The 26,255-nt window shown below is 32.4% G+C and overlaps 1 protein-coding gene across 1 annotated transcript in view; it reads left to right on the plus strand.

Moving 5' to 3' along the window:
- LOC107453618 (cell polarity complex component crumbs) overlaps positions 1 to 26,255 on the plus strand; it is a 118,566-nt gene that overhangs the window by 84,506 nt on the left and 7,805 nt on the right. The window contains exons 9-19 of the mRNA XM_016070499.3: positions 35 to 185; positions 1,541 to 1,868; positions 4,664 to 5,215; positions 8,685 to 10,000; positions 11,591 to 11,916; positions 13,641 to 13,856; positions 15,117 to 15,298; positions 16,486 to 16,598; positions 18,064 to 18,838; positions 19,789 to 19,912; positions 21,599 to 21,673. Coding sequence (XP_015925985.1) covers positions 35 to 185; positions 1,541 to 1,868; positions 4,664 to 5,215; positions 8,685 to 10,000; positions 11,591 to 11,916; positions 13,641 to 13,856; positions 15,117 to 15,298; positions 16,486 to 16,598; positions 18,064 to 18,838; positions 19,789 to 19,912; positions 21,599 to 21,673 — 4,158 coding nt within the window. The remainder of the gene's footprint in view (positions 1 to 34; positions 186 to 1,540; positions 1,869 to 4,663; positions 5,216 to 8,684; positions 10,001 to 11,590; positions 11,917 to 13,640; positions 13,857 to 15,116; positions 15,299 to 16,485; positions 16,599 to 18,063; positions 18,839 to 19,788; positions 19,913 to 21,598; positions 21,674 to 26,255) is intronic.

Consider the following 26,255-nt stretch of genomic DNA (forward strand, 5'->3'; position numbering starts at 1 on the left):
TATAAAAAGCATGCCTTGTTGATGTTTACTTCAGGTGAATGACTACTTGTGTGAGTGCCTTCCTGGTTGGGAGGGAAAGAATTGTGATGAGAATGTCAATGAGTGTCTCTCTTCCCCCTGCATGTATGGTCAATGTGTGGATTCCCTCAACAATTTTACCTGCCATTGTGATCTTGGATATGAAGGTAACTTAGATCCCTCTTTTGTTTTTAAACTCAAAAGTTGGAGCTCTGTTTCATAAGAAATACTATATTTTATGATTACTTTGGTAACTGTTTTGCTTGTCTATGTGGTGATATCGTTTTTTAAAAGTGCTTAAAGGTACTTATTTTCGTTTTTTGAAAGTTCTTAAAAGGGCTTTTTTTATTGGGTGTTTTTAAAATGAGCTTAATTGTCCCTTTTCGAAAATGAGAATTTTTTCTTAACCATGTCGATTTTCACCACTTACTGTGCAAAAGCGTGCTTTTCACATTGTTCTATTCAATGTTTTTGCAAGTCATTCAACCACAATCCATTTTGGCGTAACTTCTGTCAGTACCATTTAAAAGCGCCAATCATTTTACATGTTTGATAAAATACTTTGGATTCCTACTGAGCTGAGTTCGGTGAGATTATTGCACTCGCATGTGTAACTCTGCTGCTTTTTGCAAGATATTCTCAATTTCAAGCTTCATTTTCAACCCTCCGAAATAGAACAGAAAAATCTCTTGGATCATTTTTAATGGCTAATATAATCAAGAAAAGAGTTTTGTCAAAAACTAGTTATTTTATCATGATCGTGTAAAAACTTTGAGAATTATTTTTGTTAATGTATAGAGCATTTCGTTAATGAATATAGTGATTAAAAATATTTTTAAGTGCTTAAAAGGTGCTTATTTTTTGTTGACAGATTTGGCTGCACACCCTGTATGTTTTTAAATAGCAAAACGTTCACACATCAAGATACTTTATTTTTTAAAAAAGTTTTTGTTACGAATAATATTAACCTAAAAATGCTTATGTTTAACAATAATGTATTTATAATTAATTACATTAATAATGTTCAAGAAAACACAGTTTAGTATGTTAATAACATGAATATTATGGTAGTGTTATAGTGGATTATTAAAGAATGTATGCATAGCCTATTTCCCTTAATGGGCAGGTATTTCATAATAGGAACTTTAGTGCTTTTTTTCTACTTTTATTTTCTTTCCTCTTGTTCTTTTAGTTTCTTCAAACTTATTTCATAGATTTATTATATTTTGAATATTTTTGTGTTTGTTTCCGTATAGCGGATTTCAGCGACATGTTTCGAATAAATTTGCAATTTTGAAATCTGAAATCTATTTGGCACCTTGGCGATTGTAGTTGGTACAACAGATCATGATACGGAAATATCCCCTTGCATTTTGTTTAAAAAATAAAGAGTTTAAGAATAATTTTTGAGGGCTTGAAAAGTACTTAAGAGGTGCTTATTTTTTGTTCAAAAATTTTGCTATGCACCCTGTCATAGTTTTTTATGTATTGCATTGATCACTTAACAATTCTCTATTTCCAGGTGTTTTCTGTGATATAAACATAAACGAATGTGATTCCAGTCCGTGTTTTAATGGAGGTACATGCACAGATCTGATTAATGATTTCTCCTGTGAATGTCCCGAGAACTTCATGGGTAAATTCTGTGATGAAGTTTACGATGCCTGTAGCTCAACCCCATGTTCCAATGGTGGCACATGCCAGACCAATATACCGTCCCATTTATACACCTGCATCTGCCCCAATGGATTTCTTGGAGATCAGTGCGAAGTAGATATTGATGATTGTGTGGGAATACAGTGTCCAGCTGGAAAGATATGTGTCGATAAACCCAATGCATATGAATGCCGGTAATCCTTTTTCTTGAATATTCCTAAACTCTTAGCAATTGGAATTTTTTATATGCATATACATAGCTGCCATCTGTTCCGATTAAATCGTATTTGTTCTGAATTTTTTGCTTTGTTTCCAAAAATATGATTTTGAGTCGAAATGCTCTGATTTTTCGATAATCTAGCGCTTTTTCACTCCTAATGCCAATTTTCTTTTAACCCAGGGCAGGTCTATAAACTGGAAGCAGGGTTCCGCGCATCGGAAAGTTATAATCTGACAAAATTTTGAACTTTTGCTAAATCATGCTATCGAGACGTTTATGGTTCTTACATTGATTTGATTTGGTTGATTTTCAACATTTTAAATATTAGGAACTCCGTCAGAATCTGCTTATATCGCAATTCTTATTCACTTTATTTTAATACCAATCATTGATTTTGGTATTTAGATGGTTTGAAATTTACGCAATGCGATTCGTATTCAGGCGATTTAATAATTGTACATCATGACTCCTATTTACGCTATTTAGACTTACAATATAGCAAATTGTATTTTCTTGTTTTTAAAATCCAATGTAAGCAATACCTATTCACGCGATTTAAAAATCCAATATTGTGATTCTTGTAAGAAGTAAGTTTTTTTTTTAAATAGTTATTATAAAGGTGTGATATTCTTCATTAATAAGTAATTTAATTAAAACTGTTGGCTCAAAAATTATGTTAGATATGAAGCGTGTATGGTTTATAAATTGATATTTTGCTACCAATATTTTAATTTTTGATATTTTGTTTTACACTTTCTGTTATAATTTCCCCTGATTGGCTTATCATGCTTTGTGTTCCTATTTTTGTTTTTAACAAGTTGGCAGCTATGCATATATAGTTGAATATACCTACGTAGTTGAAAGATATCTTGGAATGTGAAGCATCTTTTAATTGTCATTTTTAGTAATGGATTGTTTAACTAATTTTAACTGTATTGATTGCAAAGCTATATTTATGTATTGATTTTGTATTTATTTTCCAACTTTATTGCAAGTTTATAATGTTTTGTAAATTTAAATTTTTGAGTAGGAAAGAAACTGCATAATCAGTGATTCCGCTTACTATAATGCATGAAATACGGTCAAAATCATAGAGTTTACACAACATGAAAAATGACGCTTTCCAGGAAATAAAAAATTCTCCAGCTAAAAAATAAATAAATAATGTGTAAGCAAAATTATAACCAAAATTTAAATATATATATATCTATAAAAGTTACTTTTTATTCTCTATTAGTAGATGAAAGAAAAAATTAAAATAATTTTGGTGATGCTATGTCACATTGCATTGCGTCAATGATTTTCCCTATGCAGTTGCATGTATTTAATCAGTCTTATTTGAAAGCCTTGGTTGTTCAAGTATAACTCTTTTCTTGTTTTGAAATTCCCGGTTTTCGCTATAAATTCATCATTTGATAGAATAATTTTGAATTCGAAAAGTAATAGATGGATAAAAAGGAAAAGAATTTATATTCTAAATAAGGACCAGTTTTTAGTAAAGAGGGACACAGAAGAGGTCTCTAAGGAGGGGGCCTTTTCAAAATTCTAGCAGAATCATTGATAATATTTTGTTTTCATATAGTAGATGCAGTAATTAAACTAAAGAAATTAATATTATTAACAAAAGTTTATTTAAACTAGTTTTTTGTTTCTTTTTTATAAGCCAATTTAAAATGCATATAAATTTATGTTTAGATGAATGTTAATGACTTAAAAAGTAATTCTTTTTTTTTTTTTTTTTTTTTTTTTTTTTTTTTTTTTTTTTTTTGCAATAAGTTTCTGTTTGTAAAGTTTGTATTTTAATTTCTGTTATAGTTTTCGTACGTGTGAAAATCTTAAGAAGTAGCAAACATTTAGTAGTTCTGTGGAATTTGAGCGGGAAAAGATTTTATATAAATTATTAATCTTTTTCAATTTGGTACTCACAAAATATCGGGTTTTTTTAAGTCATTCAAAGTAAAACTGATGGTATTGTATCATATTTAATCATATTAATAAAAGGAAGGCAACTCCTATAACTATATTATAAATCCTATAGAAGACAACACTGTTTAAATGCTTGATTTGTTTACCTACTCTTAAATTTTCAAAAATTCTCATTATTTCAAAACTTATTTTAACATGGTACATAGCGTTTTTAAACATTGCTTATTTTCGATTTTCGTTATTTAAAAGGTGCTTTTTTTCATCGGGTGTTTTTAAAATGTGCTTTATTTTCCCTTTTAAAAAATGAGATTTTTTTTCGTTACTATGTCTATTTTCGCCATGTATTATGCAAAAGCGTGCTTTTCACATTGTTCTCTTCAACGTTTTAACAATTCATTCGACCACAATTACATTCGGTCCTTAGAGTATGAAAGCGCCAATAATTTTACATGTTTGATGAAATAATTACGAGTCCGCATGCGTCGACTGAGCTGGGTTCAGGGAGATTATTGCACTCTCATGAGAAACTCTGCTGCATTTTGCAAGATATTCTCAATTTCAGGCTTTATTTTCCACCCTCTGATATTGAACCTAAAAATCTCTTTATCATTTAATGTTGGTTAATGTAATCAAGAAAAGAGTTTTTTGTTAGAAACTCGTTATTTTATCATGGTCATGAAAAAATTATTTTGCATTTTGTTAATGTATATAGTGCTTAAAAATATTTTTTGAGTGCTTAAAAAGTGCTTATTTTTTTGTGAAAGATTTGGCTGCGCACCCTGTTTAAATAGTAAAGAGATGTTACCAATTTGGTCTAAAAATTCTTTTGGATTTTTTTTTTAGCTGTCCTACAGGATATACAGGTGATGATTGCTCTTTGAATATTGATGAGTGCAGTAGCAACCCTTGTGTGAATGGTACTTGTGTAGATGGTATTGGAGCTTTTGCCTGCCATTGTCCACCAGGAATAACAGGAAAACTTTGTGAATCAGATGTGAATGAATGTGAAACCTCACCCTGTGCACATGGTATCTGTCAAAACATGTTTGGAACCTACCTTTGTTACTGTACCCCGGGGTACACTGGTACACATTGCGATATCGAGTTTAACGAGTGCCTGTCCATGCCTTGTAAAAATAATGCCACGTGCAACGACCTTGTGAATAACTACAGTTGTACCTGCGTGCCTGGATTCTCTGGTCGAAATTGTGAAACTGACATTGATGAATGTGCTCCTCTTCCATGCCAAAATGGGGCAACATGCCATGACTTAATTAATGAGTATCACTGCGATTGTATTGCTGGGTTCACTGGCATCAACTGCGAGATAAACATCGATGAATGTGCTTCTCATCCGTGCCTTAACCATGGAAAGTGTATTGACAAAATTAATGAGTAAGTATTTGTTTAAGTAAACCTGTTTGTTAATAATTTTTATGTGCTTGTTCATCTAACCAGCAATGTAAAATCATGTTTTCAAATTGGAATATTATAAAGGGCTACTAAGTTACAGAGTTTAGCTTAAAAACCTGTTTTGATATTTTGAAGAAAAAAATTTTTTTTTTCAGAGTTAAACAAAAAAAATTGTGATCAGCTGTTAAGCAGGATTGGCATTTCGTTCAAAAGGAAACAGTTCCAAAACAGTGAAAAACTGGACAAAATGGAAGAATTTTAAAAAAAATGACTTATGTTAGTTTAACAAGATGTATCATAAAAATAGAATAAAGCAGAGTATTATAAGAATTTAATTTAATAAAATACCAAGAATTTTAAAAGTTTTTCATATCTAATTTTTAAAATAAAATAACTATTTTGCTATAATTTACTTCAGTTTTATACAGAACTTCAAAATTTATATGTTATGTAATTCAAGAGTCAGTTTGAGTATTCATATTTGATTATGAATAAATTAGTAATTGTGAATTCAATATGTGATTTCTTATAGTGTATTGTTCAAGCTTTGTTTATTAAAAAGTATTAAAAATTTATTATATTCTTACAGTTCCTTACATAATTATAAAATTAGAAATTTATTAAAAATATATAGATAACATAATATATAGATATGCATAATTAAAAATATATTAAACTACCTTTCAAAAAAAATGCAGAATCGTATTGGTGTAATTTTATTAGAGAAAACAATTAAGAGTACCTAAAATGCATCTGTCTTCAATTGTGTTGGTATTCTTTATCATATTTCAAAAAATACTGCTCAGACTATTATTGGTTTATTTGTTTGAATTAAATAAAAAGGATTAAAAGAAAGCAAAATTTTTAATTCTAGTTATATATGACTGAGTCTTAAAGTCAAAATGCAGCTAAAATTTTAAAATGTACAGAATAAATTTTTAATTCAATATTATAGCTTGTTACTTATTTAACTTTTCTAAAAATTCTGTATTTTATTATTTTAATTTTCTTCGAAATTTATTTTCTTGTTGAAAAGAAAATTTCTGTTCGTTACTAACACCACTTGATGCTGTCAAAAAAGCTTCAATAATATTTTAGCTTGTGCATAATATTTATATTATAGTTTGTACATCCTAAAGAAAACATAAATAATATGTACTAAATTTTACTTTTTTCTTCAAATTTTGAAACATTTCAATATTTTTTTTATTGTTTGTTGTTTTTTCAATAAGGATTTTTTAGCACAGAATTAGATAAAGTCCAATTCTGTTAAAACGTTTGATGCTTAGTAAAAAATGCTTCATTTTTAAAATATATAAAATAAACTATCAGAAGTTCAACAGGGTTCCCACGGTCCTTGAAAGTCCTTCAATTTTTTTTTGCTAAATTTAGGTCCTTGAAAGTGCTTGAAAAACGTCTTAGGTCCTTGAAAAACTTGATAGGTCCTTGAATTTGTCTAATACTGCCGGTGGCACTTTTCATAAAACACCCGCAGATCTTTCTCGTTCTTTCTGTTTTGTTCCTGAGCTCTCTCACGTGGTTTTTAACACCACCGTTTCTAACCGGGCCTATCGTCTTGGTGTCTGCCAAGCGCGTGGAGCACAGCAGACAATAAATGTGTTCGGGCGAGACTTCACTTCATCTTCTGTCGCATATGCTTAGATCTTCTTTTTTCTTATCGAAACTGGAATACTCTCGAATTTCGTAACAATATGTACCCTGTAGTTTTCAATAAATTTGCCGTTTTACCATCTGCACTTGTCCTTACGTTTGCGTCATTTCAAAACTTTACTGTAAAGCGTATTCGCAAAGGCACGGCTTCGTATTTGTGTTATGTAGTTTAGACTAGTTATGCCTGGGAAGTGCTATTTTAATCCCCAATGGATGGATAATCAAGCTTATAAAGAATGGATTTTATCGATGCCCGAAAAGAAGTTCAGAGCCAAGTGCCGATTATGCATGAAGGAGATCGATATCGCGAAAATGGAAGAATCTGCTCTGAAATCACACATCAAAGAAAGGTAAAACAAAAAAGCAGTCTCATGCCCTGAGTTCTCTTTTTCCAAAGACATCAACATCTAATTCATCTGGTGTAAATACTCCTGCAACATTGTGTGCTCCATGTGAAACAGAAACTTTAGTGGCCGAGGTAACATTGTCTTCTTATCTGGTCAAAAGGAATGTGCTTGATGCTGAAATTCTCTGGAGTCTGAAGTGCATCACTAGTAATTATTCATGTAACTCCTGTGAAGGGATTAGTAAATTGTTCTCCAAAATGTTTGCTGATAGCTGTATAGCGAGACAATTTTTTTGTAGTGCCACAAAGTGAGCCTATTTAAGCTCCTTTGGATTGGCACTATACTTCAAAGGGATTCTTATAAATGAGCTGAAGAATGTTGATTGCTACACTGTACTCTTTGACGAGACGTTAAATCAGTCTCTACAATCTAAGCAGATGGACATTATGGTAAGGAATTGATAATAAAGTTTGCACTAAGTATCTTACCTCCCAATTTATGGGTCATGGAACTGCATAAAATATTTTGTCCTCTTTTTACAAATGCATGGATGATGGTTAAAAGCTCTCTAAAATACTTCAATTATCCATGGATGGACCCTATGTCAATTGGAAATTCTATTAGAAGCTTCAGTGTGAATTAAAAGAGAAATATTCCCACCAGGTCATATTCATTGGCAGTTGTGGATTACACATAACGAATAATGCTTTTAAACATGGTGAAAATGGGATATGTTCCTTCTAATTTTTATTTTCAGAAAGAATTGTTGCTGCATAACATTTAGAGAAGGTTGTGTAAATTATGGATGAATAATTTCAGAAACGATGTTTAATAGAGGAGAGGAGGGGATTATGGAATAGTCATGGAATATGGAATGCCTAAGATTTAGCTCTGTCTTTCATGCAGCCTTCACATGGAAATACACAGGATTAAAGGATTTCACCATTAACACCTCATTACCATTAGTTATAGATTGTGCTGAAAATGATTTTGTGAATTAATATGCAAAACCAGTAGGGTTGTTTTTAAAAAAATATAAATTTTAGTCCATAACACATATACTCTCTTCTCTCTATATAGGCAAAGCATTTAGGTATTATATTTGAAATTAATTATTGCCACAACAAGCATTGTTTCTTCTAGTAAAATAGAAGAGAATAATTTTTAAAATTGGTCTTAGATTAAGGTCCTTGAAAATTTTGTTGAGGTCCTTGAAAAGTCCTGGAAAGTCCTTGAATTTCAATCTCATCATAGAGTGGGAACCCTGTTCAAGGATCATGATAGAGAAAGAAATTTGCTAACTCTATCAAGAATATAAATAATTAAAAACCATTCCGTGCTTCATTTTATGAAATATTTCATAATTAAAGTTACTTTCATAATTTAAACTTGTAATAATTTTCATTCCATAATCTAATTTTTTTTTTCTCCAGGTTTGTTTGCAATTGTTCTGACACTGGCTTCACAGGTACATTTTGCGAAACAAATATCGATGATTGCGCAAACAATCCTTGCCAGAATGGTGCTACTTGTGAAGACAAAATTAAAGATTACGAATGCCACTGCTATGACGGATACAATGGCAAAAATTGTGATAACGACATCGATGATTGTTCATCATCTCCGTGCCTTAACAACGCTCTGTGCCTGGAAAATTCAAACAAGACTCTTTATGAAACCAACTATTTAGGCTTCTTTCCTACATTTTCATACGACATAGCTAGTGGATACCGATGCATGTGTTCATCTGGCTTTACAGGAGAGAACTGTGAAACCAACATTGATGATTGCATTGACAACAGTTGTAAAAATGGAATATGCATTGATAGCATCAATGATTATTATTGTGCTTGTCATTTAGGGTATGAAGGCCAGTTTTGCGAGAGAGAAATCAATGAGTGTGAAATGTTAACACCTTGTGAAAATAATGCCACGTGTGTAGATCTTGTTGCAGATTACAGTTGTTCGTGCTTGCCAAACTACGGTGGTAAAAACTGTCAGACAAAGTTGACGGGCTGCATCGGTGTGGTGTGCCAGAACGGTGCAACGTGTGTCCCACTACTAGATGTGGATAACCATCATAGGCATACTTGTGTATGTTCTGAAGGGTTTTATGGGTTGTCTTGCGAGATATCGACTACGGTATCGTTCAATACAGGCGACTCGTTGTCCGTCACAAATTACAATGATAGAGTCGACTCTTTTGAGCTCGAGTTTAGGTTCCGCACAACCCTGCCGAACGGCGTCATCAGCACTGGCTACGTATTGTCGAGCAACATGCTGCAATATCTGCTCTATCTCTGGAACGGCATGATAAAAGTCGACGTGTACGACAACACAGAAAGAATAGCTGAACTGTTTTCAAAGAATGGCCAAAATGATTCCACCTGGAAGACTGTAAGCCTGGAATTCTTGCCCGGACAGGTGTTTTTGAATGTCTCCGGCTGGGTCGCGCAGAAGTTGATAAACTTCCAGTCGCTGAACTTCACTGTGCAGTTCGGGGCATCCAACTTAGTTTCTAAAAATCACTTGGAGATTCCAGATTTCATTGGCTGCGTGCAGGACATACACATGAATGGGGATATCATAATACCCAACACCAACAGTCTGCTCCACGGTGCCGTCGTAGGATGTCCGAGGGAAGAGCAGTGTGAAGGTTCCCCCTGCCATAATGGATTCTGCAAAGACAATTGGTTGAGTTATGAGTGCATTTGTTCAAGACCATTCTTTGGAAGCACATGTCAATACAGTAAGTAAAGTCTACTTAATCACCCCTTTGTTATTTTCTAAGGAATATTATGTACTCTATTTATGTCGAAATAGAGCTGCACATTTGGCTTTTGGCAACGATCTGGGAAACATCCCTGAGGATGATCCAAAGACATGTCATCTCAATTTTTATCCTCTGCAGAGGGGGTGTCACCCCTGCTTTGGCAATCCGACGACCTGCGCAGGAAGTCGAGAAAGTGTTTTTGAAGCTTAGATAACCGATACTCTTATTAATTTTTACCACTATCGCGGCCCGTGCTTAGCTTTATGCATTAAATCATCCATAAATTGGACAAAAATATGAACTTGTCCTTAGTGATCCTTTTTCCTGTAAAAAAAGAGTATTTAAAAGAGCCCACAAAGTGTTGCAACTGCTTTGAATATCATGCAAATCTCTGTGCATTGAGCATGTACATTTCATCTGTTTTAAAAGATACAATTTTTAGTATTTAAAGAAACAAATAATAAATGTGTGCACATAAATAACAAATGTAAATAAATTGTTAAATTAAGGATTAATATATTTGATAAAAATCATATTTTATAACTTAATTATTATTGCTATAAATTGGGGCCTGAAGTTACTATAATTAATGTCTTATATTCAATTTATAATGTCTCTAATATCAGAAGAGCAGAAAAAATAGGAATTTAGCCCTTTATGCTACTGGTGTGTTAATAATTGATATTTTTATAAATTTATAAAATTTAACTTCTAATTAACGACGTCTCAAGCAATTTATTGATTATGGTGGAAAACGATGTGCAAATTATTTCTTAATGCAATGTTATTAAGCATTTTTAACTTTAAACATTCAATAATTCTAATTTATTTTTACAGACTTGGAATGTTTTATTTGATGCACCACTAATTGTTTTTATGTAGTTTATACAAACCCTAGCAACAATTTTACCTTGGGCTCAAAATAATTGTCCTGCACCGAGGGACCAGTTTTGGGCTGTTTTGATATTTTAATATTGACCCTAGAATGGCCTATGCTGGCTGAATAACGAACATAAAATATCGGGTAAATCTGACAGTTCTATATAGGGCTGATATTGATTGTAAAATATTATGCGAATCGGACAATTCTGTATAGGCTCAATCTTGGAAAATAATGGCCCTTTGAGCCCTTATTGGACCAAGATTAGAGAATATTGGTTCAATGGGGGCCCAAGTTATTTTGCGGCTAGGGAAATAACATTTTATTGATTAAAAAGCTGTCATAAGAAACTATTTAAAATGTATTGAATGCCTTATTGTTCTGGTAAGCTATATCTGCTGTTTTACCTGTGACTACTGTTTAGCTGCATATTCTCAAACTTATTTTCTCAGATAAAAGAATTTTATTGAGTTTGCTGCAGAAAATCAATCAAATTGTTTTCTAACTTAGAAGAGCAAAACTGAAGCAAAGTTTTGTTGCTTGTACATACTGTAATAGATAATAACTTTTTTTTGCCACTTATTTTTTAACAGAACTTTTCTAATCTGTTTGCATCATATTAATATTAGGTGTTATTACTAACTGTATCTTTGTAACTGTCAGCATTAATTTATTTCCATTTTCAGGTTATGAACCTGCTACTTTTGGTTACCTAAGTGAGAAGAGCAAGGCAGAATTGATCCTGACTGACCGGCAGGCATCCACAATGCAGAACGGTGTAGACATTTCGTTCTTTGCACGCACTAGAAATGATTTTGGTTTGCTTTTCTACCTTGGCACTATCATCAATGGTGTTAGCAATTGCAGTTTCAATGGTGTTCCCAACAATACTTTCGTCGTCGGAAGACTCGTCTCTGGTAAGATGCAAATACTGCTGAAGCAACAAAATGGCGACATCACCGAACTCACTAATGCTCAAAAACTGGATGACGGCAACAACTACTTTATCCAAGTAAGTTGATATTTAGCTTGAAATTTGCATATCGGTTTATAAAATGGTCATTGCTTGATTTCAATATTTTTGACCCCCATCTTTCCTATTATGTAAAGTATTGCACTTTACCCTACTTCACATGTTGCATAAAGGTTTATTTGCTGTTTAAAAACAAAACATTTTATAAATTATAATTCAAATATGATCTATGATCAGGGTTGCCACTCCATGGGGAAAACCTGGAAAATACAGGGAATTTAAAAATCACCTATAAAAACAGGGGTAATGCAGGAAATTTTGAGTTTTTCCTTACAAACTAGGAAAATACAGGGAATTTTATTTCTTATTTTCGTCTTTTAAAAGTAGATACGGAATATTTGAGGATGATATTTCAGCTTTACTAAACTATTTCATTTACTATAGCAGTGTTTCACAAACTTATAACTTTTGTGTATCCTTTCTAAATTTTTCGTAACGCTATGTACCACTGATAAAAAAATTAATGTATTTCTTACTATAAAAAAATTGCACAGAGGTTAAAAACCACAACTGGCTGTTGACACCACTAATATACATAGTTATTAACTGTTAACTCGACAAAAGATAGCCAATAGACAAATTTCGTAATCGTAAATTTTCATGGCTAGCTTTGTTTTTTAAAAAAAAAAGGTTTTTTTAATTTTCGTTTGTTGCAAGATATTTTGCATAAGAACGCGTACCCCCGCTGAACAAACACTGTACTATAGCATTATTTTATTTTAAGTATGTAAGCAGTTTCTTATTTAATTTTTCCCAACAATTAAAACTAGTATAGCTAGACTAATATAGGTCACTCAAAAACATAATGATTGTATGTTTCCTGTTAATGTGTGTAGGGAAAACACGGGGAATTTTTTCCAGATTTTAGTGAGAACCCTGATGACAGGCCACAGAATTTCAACTGGCCGGCTCATTATTGGCAGTTAAATATTTAAAGCTGGCAAGCAAGTTTCGTCTTTTAAATGTTGAATTAAACATGTTTAGATTATAGTGCTCTTATGAAGAACAAAGTATGGAACAAGAATGCTGAGTCACCTACTTTTTACTTCTAAAACCATTGCATTTTGAAATGGTGAAATCTTAAAGACCCCATTATTTTGATTTATTCTTATTCTTATTGCAAAATATATGTTTTGATTTTGCAATTACAACATTCTACTGCGCTTTTGATCCCCAAAACTTTTTTTATATTATTGTTCATTTTTCTACTACAAACTGCAGTTTATAAAATTTTTATAATTTCTTTCATGAATGTAAACAAGGTTGCCACTTCACAGGGAAAACCTGAAAAATACAAGGAATTTAAAAATCACCGTAAAATAACAGGGAATTTTGATTTTTTTTTTCTTTTCGAACTGGGAAAATACAATGAATTTTGTTTCTTATTTAAGTCTTTTAAAAAATGGTGACCACTCAAAGCATAATCTACAGGATATTTAAGCATGATATTTCAGTTATACTAAACTATTTCATTTACTTTAGCATTATTTAAGTATGTTCAGCTGTTCCTTTTTTTCTATTAAGTTTTTCAAGCAATTAAAACTAATAAATATAGTTAACCCAATATAGAGAGGAGGAGAGGGAAAGGTTAAGACATGCAACCCGTCTTCTCCCCAGATGGCGCATTGAAGCGTTGCAATCGTGAAAATTGTCTTCAAGTTTATAAATATTTCATTAATTGAAATGTTTTCTTATTTTTGCAGGTCACTTTGAATGACTCTGCATTAAGCTTAAAGTTAAATGAAACTATGGAGACAAAAAGTATCATGATGCCCAAAATGTGTATGGAAGCCCTCTATATTGGAGGTCTGCCTTTTTCATCACGCAGAAAGCGTTCTCCTCAACATTTCACCAGTGAAATAGATATCTTGTTGCTCGAAGATATACAGTTCTTTAAGGGTATCATTCAAGACTTTAGAGTAAGTACACTTAATTTTACATTTATTAGGTACAGTTTGTTGAAAGCCCAATTATGAAACTTGTGAAATATTTAATTGTGTAATTTGTAAGAACAAGTTGTCATTTCTGGTAGTAACTGCTTGTATGCTAAAACTGGCTTATTTGAAACAGTAACTAAATTTTTTTTCTTCCTCTTTTTCAAAAGTTTAAAGTGTACATTATCCTCTTCACTACTGAGGTAGAAAGGAACATGGCAAAAAATATTTCACAGTTTCGAATTTCTATTTTACTGCCATAAGGCAATAATGATTAACGAAAAATTAATGATACTGTCAGGGGGGTTAATAATTTTAAGTACGAAGACCTCAGGTTGTAACTAAATGAAGGAATATAAATATTTCAGATGTTAAATTGCACTTAAAGTGAAAATTTATATTCTTATTGTTAAATTATGGTCGACATAAATATAATTATAAATAGCTTTAATAATTATTTAGAAAAAAATTATAAATTTACAAGTTTTATTTAAGTACAATGCAATATTGCTCGAGCCGTGATGGCTCTGGGGGTAAACCGTACACCTTCCAATGAGGAGAACCGGGTTCAAATCCCAGTGATGGCTGGTTCCATATTACGAATTTCGCATCCGACTTGCGCCGACCCCAGCGCTGGAGTGAAATATTCTCGATGGTAGGCGGATCATGGGTTAGAATTCCCCCTCTACAAAGTAAAATTTCTCTCAATACTTGATCCAGGAGTTCCCTTGTATTCTGAATTGGGGTTCAAAATTACAAGGCTATGGCGTTGAACATTAGTAGTCATAAACCCAAAAGTTGGGTCGGCTGTTCAATAATGAATATAAAATAAAATAATTGCCCACAAAGACTAGCAACACCTCTGTATGCAACTTTTGTTGTAACTTATTTCACTTCATTTAAAAACTAAACTCAGCGGCGCGACAGCCCATAGAGGGCCAAGGCCTACTGTGCCTATCTCAGTTTTCTTGACCTTGGGCTCTGGGGTGCAGGAGCAGATGTTCCGGTCAGGTGGTCAGCCGAACGCGGAACCCCCAGTGTTTAGTTCCCAAGCATGCTTGGTACTCATTTATCGACCCACTGAAGGGATGAAAGGCTGAGTCAACCTTGCCCGGCCCGGGGATCGAACTAGGGACCTGTGGCACGACAGCGATGCCGCTCAGCCACCGGGTGTCATTTCACTTCATTTATTTATTTTTAATTGCAAAGAATACTTTTTTTTCATGAATTTTTCTTTTTTTAAAGGTGAACAATGAAGAAGTTGTTTTTTACGATCTGCAAGCTGAAGGGGATGGTTTTCCCGCTGTATTAGGGAAAGCTTTGTTGACAGAGTCTATTCAGATGGGAATGGTCAGCGATGACCCCTGCAATCACATAAGACCTTGTTTGCATGGTGCTGTCTGCCAAGATGCTTGGAATGAATATGTGTAAGTATATTCTTTTGACAAATATAACGTGTTTTTAAATAATATTTGAAGTTAAAAAGATGCGTCAAATTTGTTTTCTATTCAACTATTTCAACCTATTCAATCCATTAAAGGAGAAAAAATATTTGTTTTGTACAATAAAATATTAAAAGATAATTATGAAACTGTATAGTAATTTACTTCCGACAAAAATATTTGTTTCAATATTCATTGTATTTCCATATCAAAATTAGAATTTTTTTTAAAGCATTTCATTAAAGAAATACTGAACCAAGTAACAAATGTAAGTAAAAATTTATTTGAGGCCATTCACTAGTTTACATTTGTGATATGAATTTATTTAAGTTTTCTTATTTTGCTTAATTCTTTACTTGTCTTTGTAAATTCGGCATGATCAATAATAGTAATTTTGTTAATGTTTTATTGAATATGCTTTTATAAGTAACTTTTATTCAAATCTAAAAAATATACACTTGCTAACCTTTTTCTATAAGTTAAATTAATTATAATTTTGAATAATTTTTTTAACATAATTGTGTAAAGTAATTAGTAATTTGAAAAATCGAATGATCCATTCAGTATTGAATGTATTTAAAATTGTACATAAATTGTTTTTATGATAGCTAATGTAATTAAGAAAAGAATTCTTTGTCAGAAACTAGTTATTATATCGTGATCATCTAAATTTGAAAATTATTTTGCATTTTGTTAATGTATGTATGAAGGACTTTCAGCAATATGAAGGGAAAAAAATTATTAGTGCACATTATTATCCTATTTATAATATTTTTGTGCTTGAAAATATTTTTTAGTGCTTAAAAAGTATGTAAAAGGTGCTTTTTTTTGTTGAAAACTTTGGCAATGCACCCTGTTATCATGTGTATTAGATAGAGCTCTAGAATTGCATGATTATATTTTCAAGTTTTTTCAGAATTATATAGTCAACAGTTATCTTTTTACTCATTTCCAAATATATAAGTATTCCTAAAATAAAAAGCTTTAAGAATAAATGATTTTGAAGAGTCACGAAACGTTTTACATCTCTTTCTTTTGTGCTATTTAAGAGTGATCTTTAGATTCATTATGCAATTCAAGTATAGATTATATTGTGCTACCTGCATATGTATAACTATTTTATAGTGTTTGTTGAGTAACATTTAAATTATTCTAAATATTCAATTTTTAAGGTGTATATGCCCTGAAGATTATCGAGGGAAAAACTGTGAGGAAAGGAAACCATGTGCTGATAACACCTGCCCTGTGAATTCTTACTGTAGAAATCTTGATATAGGATATGAATGTAAGAAAATCTACATTTAAAAATAAACTTATTGAGTAGTGAGTAGTAATATATGATGTACATGACAACACATGATGCATAGTGTTTTTAACAAGTGCTTATTTTTGGTTTTTAAAAGCCCTTAAAAGTGTGTTTTTTATTGGATGTTTTTAAAAAGTGCTAAATTGTCTCTTTTTGAAAATGGATTTTTTTTCTGCATGTCGATCTATCGTCATGTATTACGCAAAAGCGTAGTTTTCACGTTGTTATATTCAACGTTTTCACAACTCATTCGAACACAATACATTTCAGCGTACCGTCGATCCGTAACATATGAAAGTGGCAATCAGTTTACATGTTTGATGAAATACTTGGGGGTCCGCATGCGCGTACACTGAGATGGGTTGGGTGAGATTCTTGCATTCTCACGTGCAGCAATTCTGCTGCATTTTGCAAGATATTCTCAATTTCAGGCATCATTTTTCACGCTCTGAAATTGAACCAAAAAATCTCTCAATCTTTTTATGGTGGCTAATTTAATCAAGAAAAGAGTTCTTTGTCAAAAACTAGATATTTTATCTAAAGTCTTGGAAAATTATTTTGTGTTTTATTAATGTGTATAGTGCTTATAAATATTTTTAGTGCTTAAAAAGTACTTAAAGGTTGTTTATTTTTTGTTGTAACAGTTGGCTATGCACCCTCCAACAAAATGCAACACAACTTTACGAATTTTCTCTAGAAACTTGTCAAAAATTACCTAGTCAAATAATTTGCACATTATTGGTCGTAAAGGCAGAGAGACAAAATATTGTTTAAGAACAATTTGTAAGCAGCATTTGTTTATAAAAGCAATATTTAGTTAAGGGAGGAGAATCAGTATTTAAGCAGGAAAAAATAAAAACTCTATCGATTTTCTAACAAATCACTAACAAGGGAGGCAGGTCCTGATCCCCCACACTTAAAAGAAAACTATTTTTCAGTATGGAATATTTATATATGCTCAGAAATGTTCTAAAAATAAATATTTGTGCCTCCTTTCCCAAATAGTGTCACCCAGCTATGTGCCTGTGAAATCATCAATCTGTTTGTTTGCCGAGGATGCATAATTAAATGACAAGTGAAATACTGACTTGTGAAACCAGGGTTCCCACGAGTCAGGGAGAACGGGGAAAACCTGGAATCGTCAGGGAATTTTATTTTAACTCCAAAAATCAAGGAAAGTTCCAATTTTTTTTTTTTACAAAACCCTGGAATATTCCTATATAATACCTGGAAACTAACTAATCTTAATATCTGTTACAATTATTTGTTATGAAAATGTCACATTTTAGTCAAACTGAAATGTTCTCTTCCTCGTTTAATAATATTTTTTTACACAGAAAATCTAATATTATCAATATTGAATGTTTGAAATCTTTTTTACCACTTTAAACAGGGAGTTAAATCTGTTTTCATTGAAACTAATGCCTTTCATTTTGTTCTTTAGGTGTTGCCAGTGCTGCATTTGATGGAAAACGAAATGGAATTTACTACCAAATTGACCATGTCAACAGCAGCATTACCAATATGAGCTTTTCTTTCCGATCAAACACCAACGGCACAATATTGTGGCTGGAAAGTCACTCGAACACAGAATCCAATCATTTTCTTCACATTGAAATCGTCTCCAATACATTGCAGGTGAAGTGGGACCTGGGACCCTCTTACGAAAATCACGCATTGCACAAGACTGTCAGCCAAAAGATCGAAGCTGGAAGACAAGGCGAGTGGCAAGACGTGAAACTGTGGTTCGAGGGCAACATGGTACACCTGGAAGTGTCCGGTACTGAAAATCTCTCCGAAGACAATTACTCGGTTGGACTGAGCGAGCTTTTGAACAGCGGAGCGAATGTTTATTTGGGATACAAACCTGGTTCAGAACTGCTGTTTAAGGGTTGCCTCGACGATGTCCGCATGGGTGGCACATTGCTCCCGTTCTTCGATCAATCTCAGTTTTCGAGCACCAGAAACCCGTTTCAGATAGTGCAGAAGGAGCTCGAAATCGGGTGCAAGTTGTGCTGGAATGACGATTGCCTGCACGGTACTTGTAAGAATGAAACAGATTCTTATGCTTGTAGTTGCTACGAAGGATATGAGGGTGAATTATGTGAAGTGGATATGTGCATATCTAAAAACCCATGCCAGAACCAGGGAACATGTAAGCATAGCTCCCCGAGTGGAATGATAATGTGTTCTTGCCCGCAGGAGTTTACGGGGCAATGGTGAGTACCTAAGGAATTTCGTCTAATATATTTTTTAAACAAATTTATAAACTATTTGTAATATATAAATATTCTCTCTTTCGAATTGAGGATGACTGTTGAGTTGCTTCGAGAATTTTACTAATTTTTTGGAACTTCAATAAGTTGATATAAAACTTTTTAAATCCCTTAAAAATGTCATTTTGCATTTTTTTCTGGTTTTCAATTTTTAGAATTTCTAAAATAATTAATTTTATTTTGCTGTAAATGCCAAGAGTCCAAAAGATTTTTCCTCTTCATTTGTGTTAACAAAGGCATTGATTAACTGAGTAATTATAATGCATAATAAATGAAAGTACAATACAGCATAACCTCGAAAATACAGACTACTTGGGGGATTTGAAAGTCAGGGGTTTAAAAAAAATATATAGATTTCAGTCATTTTACCCAACCTGCATTTGCGTTAGATGGAGAGTAAAACCTCCTACTGTTAGTCTGACGATAAAAGGGCTCAAACTCGTCATCCGTCTACCATTGAGAATATTTCATGTCAGCACTGTGGTCGGTGCAAGGCGGATGCAGAATTCGTATCGACCACCATCCATTGTTGGGATTCGAACCCAGTTCACCTCATGGGAATGTGAGCGCTCTATTCCCTGAGCCATCGCGGCTCTATAGCATTATTTCAGTATGTTCATCTGTTCCTTCCCCACAAAGTTTTTCCAGCAATTAAAGCTAGTACAGTTAGCCCAATATAGCTTAGACAAGATCACTGTCACAGTGATTGTGTGTTTCCTCTTAATATATCGTGTATAATAAATATGTACAGGAAAACACAGGAAATTTTTTCCCCTAGATTTGATGGTCAGTCCTGTAAATAAACAATATTCTTTGCATTCCTATAGTTTTGATGGAGCGGAAAATGTAATTTTGTTTAAAAGATGCTAAGATTTGAAATATTTGATTTTTAGGTGTACTGAAATCAACCACTGTAATAGTCAACCTTGCCAGAATGGTGGAGAATGCGTACCGGGAGATGATTCGTTCGTTTGCAGATGTCCCTCCTCCTACAAAGGAGATCTCTGCGAATCACCTGTAAGTAATTCAACATGTTTTATCTCATACGTTGTGGTTGTAGTACATGAAACCTATATATAGTTTGTCTATGGAAAGAACTCCCCTCACCACGAAGTCTAAGGCAGTCTGCTGCTATAGAAACAAGAAATAGCGCACCTCAAAGAAAAGAGCTTCTTTCTTCCTCAATTCCCTTTCCCTAGCTGACCCGAGACAAATACCCTGAAAATAACAAAGTGAGATTTCGCCTTATATTTCACGCTCCCATAAAATTTCCGGGCTGGAGTGTTCAGTAGTAATGCGCCAATAAGAATAAAATTAATTCATTTCTTTTGCCCGGAAAACATTTTTTTTCTCATTTTACGCACCAGATGGCAGTACCAGGATATTTTTAAGGTAATTGCAGATAGTTAGTTTATTTTAAACTAGATGTCAGTCAGCACTAGTTTAGGAATTGTCCTAGGAATTTGTCCCTAGGAATAAAAGAAGTGCAGGGTGCTTCCTCACAGAAAATGACACTTTGAGTTTTAAAAGGGCACTCACTTAATACTGAGAAAATTAATCAAAATGTGTAATATCATGTAACAACTAAATTAGATGCTCAACAATTTTTAAGTTACCATCTTAAACTGTTTCATGTGCATATTTCAAGAAGTAAATTTTCCTCTTTTTCTAAATAAGAGAAAAATTTGTATTTTCATTTACCATTTTTACTCTAACAATTATTCTCATTTTATAAGCATAGTAACACCACCAAAGTAATTTGATTTCGCCAAAATAGTATAGATGAAATAGTTGGAAAATTCCTTAAGAAAATTCTTTTGTTTCCATTTCCTTTCTTCAAGAAGTCAGTTTAAAAGGTTTGCTTACCACGCACGAATTCAAGAAGATATTGCCTTAAATAACTTTAGTTCTAATAATTCGATCTTCATTAACTAAGTGCCACTCTTAATGGCTCAATAGGTTGACTTCAAATTAATTAAAGCTAACTTGGACTGGGCGATGCATTGCAAAATATTGATGTTATGTAATCATTGCCGATCTGCTGTTTAGATCGATTTTTTGAAGCATTGAAAATTAGGATTTAAGGAGATGTGTGCGAATATAAATGATCTCAATGTGCATTTTAATTTTGAGTTTTATATTCAGAATTACTTATTTAATGGCGTGGGCACACAGCGACAAACTAATTTTTGCACAAGCCCCTCCCTTTTTGCAATCACTTTTTTTTTCTTTTTTTTTTTAATGTATCATATCCCTGTCATGATTTATTCATTTTTTTTTCTTTTTTGAAAAAAATTTCAATTGTTGATAACTAGACGTATTTATTGCATTTTTTGTAAGGTAACTGAGGATTGAGCCCATTACAATAATTTCCGCAATTTATCAATCAAACAGTGCAAAAATTCAAAATTACTCAATTTCAAAAGTAAAATATTAATGTAATAAACATCACGATGTATCGAAATATCGCGATGTCAGAGTGGCGATACATCTTGCTGCTAAAATCTTAACATTGTATCAAGAACTACTGTTTAACATAACCCTGCATTGACTAAGGTATCTTAGTTAACTAAATGACTATGTATAATTATATTTGTATTTGAAATGAGCAAAAAATGTATTTCACTCATGTCGATTAAAAAATAATTCATATGAATAGATATTTTAATTATTTAACTAGTAATGCGACTTTTTTATCCATAGGTTATTCTGGATTGTACAACTGTCAATTGTTCCCATGGTTCTTGTATCAACATTGATCTTGGAGAAACTATTAAAGTTAGTAATTTTAATTAATTACAATTAAACAACATAAAAACTTGGCTATTTTTTTATACAGCAGTGTGCACAGCTGTTAGAATTTTTTTTTTTTTTTTAAATTAAAGCAAAGCTACTTTTAAAAGTAAAAGTGGTGACAATATTACATCATAGTTTGTTTATTTGCTGCGAGAAATTTTACAACTATGACTGAGCATTTATCACAGAAAGTGTCAATTTAATAGTCTAATTTACACATTTTAAAAAAATTTTATAGGAGAAAGATAATGGTGCATTTCAACTTAAAATTGGATGTTAATACAAGAAAACAACAGGGGTAAGGTGAAGAAAGTCATGTACCCCCTCCCTAGGGGGGTCAGTTTTTAAGCTGTTACAGATCTGATGCTTTGCGTTACGGATCTGATGTTGATACATCAGTATTCATTAGAAGTGATATTAAAACGTTTTTATATGTATAAAATGACTTTTATATGTAAAATATTTTTTAAAAAATCAAATTGAATTTTAAAAAATACATTTCTTAAAAAAAAGAAGAAAAAGATTGAGTCATAAAAAAAAACATGATTGTAAAAACAAAGCAAAATAAACACATTTACTTTATTTCATGATCAATGACTTTTACATTATGAATTTAAAATGTTAATCAATATGTCATCATATTTTTTTTTATTTTGAATAATGAAATGGCGTCTAGAGATCGGTTGTGGTGCATCAGATATTATACACATAATTTCATTTTCAGGAACTGTAAATTTTTCCTCGGGTGATGGCCAATAAAATTTATCTCCAGAACAATGCATAAATGACAGCACAAAACCATCTTCTGGAATTTCTTCTACTGAACCTAGACAAAAGATTTACATATTCATTAATTTAATTAAAGAGCTTTGAATAATTTCACTTAGTTAAAACTTCAATTGAAACTTACCAGGATACCACAAATTGTCATAAATAACAGCTAGCCAATCACCTACAGCTATATTTGTAGATTTCTTTTCAATTTTTTGGTGAAGAACATTTTCTTCAGGAAATGTAAATGTGGCAGGACTTGGTGCAAAATGCTTACAAATTTCATCTCCCATGCAGCTGAAGCAACTGAGTAATCTTAGGGATAAGTCTTTAGGTTTCGTGTGACTCCAAGTAACTTGATGTAATTTCATTGTGTTTGGAATTGGTTCCAATAAAATGTTGACAAAGCTATCTATTTTTTTAATATCTTCCTCTGTAATTTCGAAGACCTTAACTTTCAATTCTTTTTCTCTCAAGACCTTAAGCAGTTCACTGGAGTTTGGTATATCAGATCCACAAGCTACAACATGATCAGCAATATTTTTAATTGATCCACCAACACCATCTGCTGCACCCTTCCCATGCCCAGCTGCCGAGAAATTCCATGTGACCTCCTTAAAAGCAAATGCTGAGGCAAAATAAGTTAGAAGAAAAAAGTTGCATTTGTTTCTGTATTGTGGAGTTGGTCCATCACTTTGAAAGTGTATAGTATCCACACTAGGCAGATATTCCTTTATTAACTTTAATACAGGTTGAAGGTGGGCCCAAATTGCACTTGGATCATGACGGAGGGAGGGTGAAACTGAACAGAAAGATATAACCTGCTCAAGCTTGGATGGATCATAATGACAGTGTTGTACATCATTGTGATACAAAACACCTGTGTGTAATGTAACCTGAGGTTTATTAGAACCAAAGTGCATGGTCTGAATCTCCGATCCAAATTTACAAGCATAATTTTGAGAAAAGTCAATTAAAACGATTACTTCATTTGCATTGAGAGAACCTTTTATTTTTTTGACAGCATTAAACTGATGTCTCATGATAAACACGTGCTTCAAAAAAGGTTCAATTTGAATATTTGCTTTACTGATTAACTCTCCAACTGTGCAGACAATTTTATCTTTAATTGTAATTGTAATTACTTTGTCCTTCCCATTCTTATCTTTTATCTTCTCTCTTTTTTTAACCCACTGGTAATAAAATGTCTCATCTTCTTCCTTTAATGAAGTTCCGATTAAGGTTACCGGGAGAGTCTTGTTTTTACACCTACTGCAGTTTCTTTCCATACAGTCCTTGTTTTTTTCATCGCAGCAAACTTTGGTGCATAATTCTTCCGCTTGTCTTTCTTTTATAAGTTGGTGGTAATTTAGTTTCATCGAAAGAAATTCAAAATTTGCATGCTTTGTGCATAAACAAGTATCCCGACTGGTTACCTTTGGTTTGAGTATCCAAAAGGGTTTTAATCTGCAAAATGTTGAATAGCTAATCTTTGTATTATTTCTTTCCAGAAACATTTTATGCAAATTCTGCATTGTGTTTCTTAGGTATCTCTTTTGGTGTTTTACTTTTTCTTATAATGCAGTCTTTTGCACCAGGTGCCATGCAACTATTTATATCCTCCTCCAAAAACTTGTGCACTGATTGTTGCAGTTTAAGTCGTTCTTTTTGATTTCTGTTGGATCGTTTGAAGTAGACGTTTTTCATTTTTAAACCTTTTCTGAACTCTTGGTAAGATATAATATTTTTCAGATGGCCAATCATTCTATATTTCTTAATAATTTTAAGGGAAATTATATGATTGAACATTCGTCTCTCCTTCTCATTTTGACAGGTTTTTTTCTTTTTATCTGACAGGCCTGACATAAGAGCATAACTTAGAAGTAAATTTTTCCTAATAGCAGGTGAAACTTTCTTTCTACCTACAATCTTCTTCACTTGTTTACGAGGGGAAAGGTCCACATTTTTTTTTGTTTTGGAGGCGATAAACTTGTTTCCTTAAAGTTTCAATCTTTATATGTTTTTTGTTTATCTAGTTTTCATTGATTGAATATCTCTTCTCATTTTCATATAAGTACGTTTGGCCACTTTTCTCCCAGCTGTTACCCTTGGGGATCCTTTTCTTCCAAGTGTTGTTGATTCTTTTACTATTTCTTCTTTCTTCATAATTTGTTTTCTTCTGTAGTTGCGAGAGTCTTTTTTCCACTGTCTCCGCTTCTGTCTATTTGATAATTCATTTATATTTTTGATAACTCCAGCCTCTTTCATTTTTTGTTTGTATTCTCGATCCTTTGCTTTTTTCTCAGCTTTCTTTTCTTGTCATTTTTGCTCTGTGTTTTCTAACACGTTCACGACATTTTTTACGTTTTTCATCCATTTCTTTTTCACTAAGCTTCTTTTTTGAGATTTTCTTAGGCATCTCCACGACAAAGAGTAAGTTTAAACTTCTCTTGACACTGTAAATAGGAAAATATGTATTTCACACAGCTGCTTAACTTTGATAAAAAAAAATCAAAAATTTAAATAATAAAAAAAATTTTTAAGAATTTTTTTTTGACAATTACAAAATGTCACTTCAAACCAGTTAATAATGGCAGATTTTTCTTTTCATTGAAAAGGTTTTAAAGATTTTAATATCTGTTAAAATAAAAAAAAAGTTTGGAGGAGGGGGAATAATCAGCCAGGGAGCAGGACAAATTTAGATGATGGGTTTGAAATTTCTGAGCACAATGCAAATTTTTTTTAATAAATTGATCGGAAACGAAATAATAAAATACGATAGTATGTATGCATTGTCTAGTTTAAGAAAAAACATGATTTTAGAGAATAATTTAGACAATGAAATGGATGCAAACGGATTGGAAATTCCTGAATTAAATTTCCGGGAATCGGAAGAAATCGATCAAAAATCGGAGCTGCAGGATAAACCCCAAAATCGAATATGTTCGGTCAAAAAAGGGTTGGAAACAATTCGTCATTCGTACGATTGCGACAAAGCGTAATTTTTGTTTCCTGATGTGTAGTGCGTAGAAATCTCTATAACTACGTAATTTCTACATTTCTACGCCAAATGTGTAGCAGTTGGCGTTCGCGGCCCCGTTAATGCAACATCAATTTGTCTCAGTTTTTTATTACTTTCTTCCTTGCAAGGTATAAAATATGCAAAAAATACAACCTAATAAGCTAATGTTATTAAAATTTATTGCTACGAACAAAAATATTCGTATAAAAAAGTATATCTTTAGAAATTAAAAAAATTTGAGATTTCGGTAACAAATTGGGCATTTTTAAATGTTACCGATCTGATTGTTACCGATCTGACGAATTTGTAAAGTATTCTTCATTTTACATCGGCAATCTGATTCATCCAAAAGTAAAAACACGTTGTTGTTGTTTTGTAATCAAATACTGTGTATATGATATAAAATAACATTTTAAACGATAAAATTTTCGCATCTCAGGGTGCGTTACCGATCTGATCAACGAAAAAGTACGCATGTAATCAAATTACTTTAAAAAAATCTTACCTGTCATTTCAGGAACAGTAACGAAAAATGGCAAATATCTCGGCATCCATCTTGCGTACCTTGTTCCGATCACGTGGTATCTCTGCCGGAAGTAAAGTTTTGAGTCAGAAAATAGCTTTGATATGTTCGTGTTACCGATCTGACAGAGAAACTTGGGACGCACCTGTTTTGCGTCTGTTCGCCAATTACGAGAAGATATTTATAAAAATCGAATAAAATATAAACAGAGCGTTAAAAATGAAATACGTTTTAGTATAACAGTGTTT

Source organism: Parasteatoda tepidariorum, chromosome 8 (assembly GCF_982258835.1).
Source record: "Parasteatoda tepidariorum strain Cologne lab strain chromosome 8, Ptep-v5.0, whole genome shotgun sequence".
Lineage (NCBI taxonomy): Eukaryota > Metazoa > Arthropoda > Arachnida > Araneae > Theridiidae > Parasteatoda > Parasteatoda tepidariorum.